The sequence below is a fragment of the Macrobrachium nipponense genome, chromosome 31 (genome assembly GCF_015104395.2).
Source record: "Macrobrachium nipponense isolate FS-2020 chromosome 31, ASM1510439v2, whole genome shotgun sequence".
In the NCBI taxonomy this organism is placed as follows: domain Eukaryota; kingdom Metazoa; phylum Arthropoda; class Malacostraca; order Decapoda; family Palaemonidae; genus Macrobrachium; species Macrobrachium nipponense.
The window spans coordinates 49,951,886-49,958,534 of NC_061093.1; the positions used below are offsets into that span (position 1 = coordinate 49,951,886).

At 36.1% G+C, this 6,649-nt stretch overlaps 1 protein-coding gene across 2 annotated transcripts in view; it reads left to right on the forward strand.

The window, feature by feature from the left end:
* The window catches only part of LOC135206959 (DNA-directed RNA polymerase I subunit RPA1-like), a 38,952-nt gene extending 32,536 nt beyond the window's left edge, over nucleotides 1-6,416 (forward strand). For both annotated transcript variants that reach the window (XM_064238513.1, XM_064238514.1), the window contains exon 2: nucleotides 372-6,416. In XM_064238513.1, the coding sequence (XP_064094583.1) occupies nucleotides 400-5,472 (5,073 nt within the window). In that variant the 5' untranslated portion in view covers nucleotides 372-399 and the 3' untranslated portion in view covers nucleotides 5,473-6,416. The remainder of the gene's footprint in view (nucleotides 1-371) is intronic.
* Nucleotides 6,417-6,649: the final 233 nt, after the last annotated feature.

Genomic DNA, 6,649 nt, shown 5'->3' on the forward strand with positions numbered 1-6,649 from the left:
TGTTAAAACAAAGTTTAATGTATACTTACCTGGCAGGTATATATAATTTAATTCCCACCCTCCTCCCCTCAGGAGACAGGGTTCAGAGAAAATCTGGCCCAATTGGGAACGGTTCCTAGCGCTAGCGCCACTGTAACGGGGTGGTGGTTGCCTGAACTACTAATAGGTTACTAGCGTTTGCCGTGAGTTTTGAAAATTTCTGCCTGGTGGAACAGAGAATATAGATATATATATACCTGCCAGGTAAGTATACATTAAACTTTGTTTTAACATAAAAACTACATTTTCTTTTTAAATTTATGGAATAGAAGTAAATCTATGTTCACAGGATATAAGTAATTAGTTCTCATGTCTTGTCTTTTATTTTGTAGGTTGACTGCTCAAGAATAATTCAAGAAAATGGGAGGCTTTGGTCAAGAACACGTTGTTATTGAAAACCTTGGTTTTCGAATCTACACTGATGAAGAAATTAAGAAGATATCTGTGATGCGAATATCCAATCCAGAAACCTTTAATCGTCTAGGACACATTTCAGCAAATGGATTGTATGATCTTCGTTTAGGGCCCATTGGATTAAGTGATGATATATGTGCTACTTGTCGTCTGAATTCTTTCAGTTGTGCAGGTCATTGTGGTCACATTGAGTTACCTCTTCCTGTTTATAATCCTGTCTTTTATGATGTACTGAAGAGTATTGTTTCCCATATCTGTTTGTCTTGTTATAAATTTGTTGCTAAGATGGAAAGGATTCTGCAACTTACTTATCAGATTAAACTTTTGGACATGGGTTTCTTAGCAGAAGCTGTAGAATTAGAAGACTATGTTTCACAGGTCCTTTCATGTGCCAAAACCATTGAGGCCGAGGAAGTGGGTCATAGTAAGAAAAATGAGAAAGAGAAAAGTGCAATCTTACCGTCATCTGTGTTACATATCCTAACTGTAAAACTTGATTCTTATTTGGCTGAAGTGATCCGGAAAGGTACATCCTATGGACAGGTGACGTCAAATGTAAATGTTGTTCGAGAAACAATAAGGAAAAAGTTTTGGGATAGTTGCCATGTACCAAAAAACTGCCCATATTGTGGCTGCTTATTTGAAAAGCTGATGTTGCAGAGTTATCGGTTTGTAAAAAAATACAGTGTAAGTCAGAAAATCAATGTTGAGAATGTCACTGATACTGAAATTCCTCAGTCAGTCTTGACTCCTAAGCAAATACAGCGTGCTCTAAGGAAGTGTTGGAAAACTGATAAAATTATTTTGAGTGCTTTATATCCCCTGTTATCTGCCACAGGTATAGAATATCCTACGGATACTTTTTTTCTTAACACTTTGTTAGTGGTTCCTCCCAAGTTTCATCCTTATAGCAAAATGTATGATGGTTATATTTCAGAACATGAGAGTATTGCAGTTTTGAAGAACATAATAAAACTGTCAGTGTATATTGGGCCACTTGTGTCGGTCTTGAACGGGTCCCTAAAGGAAATCCCAGAGGATTTAATACTCTTGTACAAAGAAATATCAGGGACTACTGTCGAAGAAAAGTGTCAGAACATGTGGTATCAAATACAGTGTAACGTCAATGTTTTGTATGATGCAAAATTAACCAATACTAAACAAGTCACTTCAAAAGGTATTAAACAGATTTTAGAGAAAAAGGCTGGATTAATGAGACATAATCTCATGGGTAAACGAGTGAATTTCTCTGCTCGTTCAGTGGCTGCTCCAGATCCTCACATTGCTATTGATGAAGTTGGAGTGCCCATGGACTTTGCTATTAAACTTTCATATCCCGTACCTGTCAATGACTGGAATGCTGAAGAAATGAGAGTACTTGTTATGAATGGACCAGAAAAATACCCAGGTGCACTAATGGTAGAGGATGAAGAAGGGAAAAAAGTACATCTTGCGAGAATGGATAAAGGTCAGAGAAGTGCTCTTGCCAAAAAACTTTTAACACCACCTGAATCATGTACCAGGAGAGTTAATGTTCAAAAGATTGTTTATCGACAGTTAAAGAATGGAGATTATATTTTAATGAACAGACAGCCAACACTTCATCGGCCTAGCATACAAGCTCATCGTGCCCGTGTGATGCCAAAAGATCGTGTATTACGTATGCCTTATGCCAACTGTAAGGCTTATAATGCTGATTTTGATGGAGATGAGTTTAATATGCACTTTCCCCAGAATGAGCTTGCTCGCAGTGAGGCAAAACACATAGTAACAACACACAATCAATATCTAACACCGAAAGATGGATCTCCTCTCGCTGGTCTTATACAAGATTGTGTGGTTTCCAGTGTAAAGATTTCAATGCGTGGAAAGTTTTTTAATAGAGAAGATTATTACCAACTAGTATATGCTGCACTACCTAATCACACTGGTAGAATTGTAGTGTTGCCTCCATGTATACTGAAACCACAACAATTATGGTCAGGGAAACAAGTTATATCCACTCTTCTGCATAACGTTATTCCATCTGGTAAGGCCAAACCCTCATTTACTTTTAAAACTTCTGTTAAGGTTGATATATGGCAGACTAAAGTGGCTAGAAGATGGAGAGGTGGTGGAATACCAGAGAAGAAACGAGATGCATTAACTGAATCAGAATTTGTAATGAGAGATGGTGAGTTGATGTGTGGTGTTGTAGATAAATGTGCCATTGGATCTACCAGTCATGGTTTAATCCATATTTGTTATGAGCTTTATGGTGGCTCTGTTGCCTACAAGATAATGACGGCAATAAATCGTCTGTGTGTGTATTACCTTCAGTGGGTTGGCCATACTATTACTGCCAAAGATTTTGTTACACCATTTTATGCATCTCATACACGTAGAGAATCCTTGAAGCAGTTGGTTAGGGATGCACCATATGATGTTTTCAAGAAGTTAGATGTTCTTGAGACAGAATTTCGGGACTATTATGAGTCAGCTCATATGGCTAATAATGAAAAGAACATGGCAGCTATTGATGCAGCATACACATCTGCTTTAGGCCCAAGTACATCCCGAATAACTGCTAAAAATGAAAGGCACCTCCTACGACCCAATTTAGATAATCAAATGAAAATGATGGTTGATACAGGTGCTAAGGGCTCAAAGGTTAATATGAATCAGATGGCTTCCCTTTTTGGCTCTGTTGCAATAGATGGCAAGAGAATGCCGCTTAGTATTGCAGGCAAATCACTTCCATCGTTCAAATCTTATGACATTGATCCACGCTCTGGTGGGTACATTCCTGATCGTTTCATGACGGGAATCAATCCCAAGTCTTACTTTTTTTTGTGTATTGTCGGACGTGATAGCTTACAACATACTGCGGTGAAAACGGCAAATAGTGGTTATGTACAGCGTTGCCTAATTAAACACTTGGAGGGGATTCATGTTGGCTATGACATGACTGTTCGTAATAGTGATGGTTTGGTACTACAGTTTAATTATGGAGAAGATGGTTTAGATGTTACTAAAGTTCCATTCTTGTCAGATGTTGCTACTATGGATGTACTAGTTAACAATTACAGTCGCCTTTTGAACAGCTCTACATTATCAACTGCATTATCGTTGAGTAACCAAGAGCAGTTAAAGTTTTTAAAAAAACAGAAAAAGATGATAGAAAAGCATAATATAGGAACAAGACGTCAAAGTGGATTTCTTAAGTTTTGTAAGAGAGTGCAAGATTCTGTTCAGTTGGAGGGCTACTCTCGTGATAGTGGTCGTACAAATACTAGCTTAAAGTTACAGGAACTTTGGCACAGATTGCCTTTGGAAGAAAAGAATAAGTATAATAAAAAAATAAAGAAGATTCCAGACCCAGTCAATTCAAGGGTTGCTAGTGCTTCAAATTTAGGTGTTGTTTCAGAAGCTCTTGATACTTTGATTGAAAAATACTATAATGGGCACTATTTGAAACAGCCAGTTGCTGAACAAAAACTTTCCCAGAAGCAAGTTAAACAAACAATTCATGTGAAAGCTCTGATGTCCATAGTAGATCCTGGAGAAGCAGTTGGTGCATTGTGTGCACAAGCGCTTGGTGAACCACTAACACAGATGACTCTTAATACTTTCCACTTTGCTGGAAAAGATGAGCTTAATGTCACTCTGGGTGTTCCTCGGATGATAGAGATTTTAAGAACTGGTTCCAAGAACATGTCTACTCCTATAATGGAAATCCCTTTCTATCCACATGTAACAAGGCAGCAAGCAGAAAAGCTCCGATTAATGTTATCAGAGGTCCCCTTGTCTAAAGTATTACTAAAGATGAATGTTGTGTCAAGGCTTCAGTTTGGTACCAATGGGAAATTATGCAGATTAGTTAAGGTCAAGTTAAGCTTTCTTCCACAGAAGCATTATAAACACCTTTATGCTGTGACTCCTGCTGATATATTAGCATATGTTGAAAAACATTTTGTATCAAAAATAATAAAGGAAATTTCTAAATCTCTTAAACGTGAGAAAATCTATTGCTCAATGAGGCAACTTAAAAAGGAAGTAAAGGCTAACAAAGAAAATGAAGAAGAAGAAGAAGTGGCAGAGGAGGTAGATGAAAATACGGATGAAAAAGATGTTGCCAAAGATGATAGTGATGCTAGTAATAGTGATGATGAATCTGGTGATGAAGACAGTTCTTTCAAAGGTAAAGGACTAGATTACTCAGATGAAGAGGAGGAGGAGGGGGAGGGTGGTGAAGAGATGCCAGAAGCGGACAATAATGAAGGAGGGAGTGAGGATGAAAGAATAGGTTCCAGTGAAAATTGTAGCACTTTCAGAAAGAATTCAAAATGTTCAGTGAGTGAGGAAGAAGCTAACAAAAGAATATCAGCTCTAAGAGACTATATAGCATGGATTAATGACTATAACCTAGATAGAGAAAAACAGTTATGGTGTGAAGTAGAGTTCATGTTGCCTGTTGCAGATAGTGCCTATGATATGGTGTCTATTGTGAGAGAACTTTCAGAGCAGTCATTGGTTAGAAATGTTCCTGGAATTCGTCGAGTATTTGTTGTTCAAAAGAATAATGAACTAGTGTTAAGAACAGAAGGTGTTAATGTGTTGCGAATGTTTGCATTTGAACATTTACTTAATGTCAATAAACTATACACAAATAACATTCATCAAGTTGCACAAATGTATGGCATTGAAGCTGCTCAGCGGTCCATAATTCGTGAAATAAGAGCTGTACAGTCTGCTTATGATATAAAAGTTAACTTCCGGCATCTCAGTCTTTTAGCTGATTATTTTACATGTGAAGGGATATACAAAGCCTGCTCAAGGACAGCATTAACAACGTGCTCCTCTCCTATCCAAAAGATGTCATTTGAAACATGCACACAGTTCCTCAAAACTGCACTTACACAGACTGAAATGGAAAGCATGGAGTCTCCTTCTTCAAACATTGTTGTTGGGCAACCTCCTAAACTAGGAACTAATGCTATGCATTTGCGTTACTTGTTCAATAAATCATGCGCTACTTAAGATATACTTTATCAATTGAATTATTGACCAATCAGTGCTGATCTTTTAAAAGGCATTGTAGTATAACAAAAACATGATTGAAGTAGGATAAGACTGTTTCAAAATGAAACTATATTGCATTTGTTGCTATTTAAAGTTTTAATCATTATTTGAATAATGAAGATACACTGGTCCAGTTTATATGCATGCCATATCATAATGGTATTTTAAAAAGCATACACTAAAGTACGCGTCCTAAATAATTTGTTATGAATCATAATACAGTATTGTGCTCTATTTTCTATTTACATGGCTGTATGTATATACAATATATATAAAGTTGAAGAACGTACAAAGTGGTTTTTCATTATATGTGATTAATCTTACCTACTGCTAAAGTTAGCACACACCTTTGCACCATTAGGTGCGATCGAAATTCAAAATGAACAAATTAGTGTGGCTGACCTGGATGGACAGTCTGTAACCACCTGCATTACATCAGTTGGTTTTGGAATGTTTATGTTCATGTCAGAATTATTCATGCTGTGTCCTTGTGCATGTGGTGTCAATGGGCTAAAATAATTTTCCTATATCTGGCTGCTTTTCTCCTGAACAGTGTTGTGCTTGTTTTCTGATTTCCCATATGTCAGCTACAAGAAGCAGAGATAGAAATGTTGGGTTTTGTACACATGAGTTTTGTGTAAACCAAATGCATTCATTTGAGCATGATAGTCACACTTGTTGCTGGTAGTAGTAATGAATGCAATTTTATTTTGTTCCCTTACTAGGATAAGAATGTAAGGGGTGGTCTAATAGAATGAATAATTTTTAGGTATTGGAAGATGCGAAAGGCCAATAGATTATGTAGACCAAGGGTGGTCAACCTTTTGTTCCCATGCACCAATTTTCTTCACTTCTAATTCAGATGTGCCACACAAACTTTAACCCCCTTTCAATCCTTTAAGTACGATAATTTGGACATATTTGTCTAATTCATTTATATATATATATATATATATATATATATATATATATATATACTATATATATATATATATATATATCTATATATATATATATATATATATATATATATATATATATATATATATTATATATATATATATATATATAGTATATAATATAGATATATATATATATATATATATATATATAATATATATATTGTGTGTGTGTG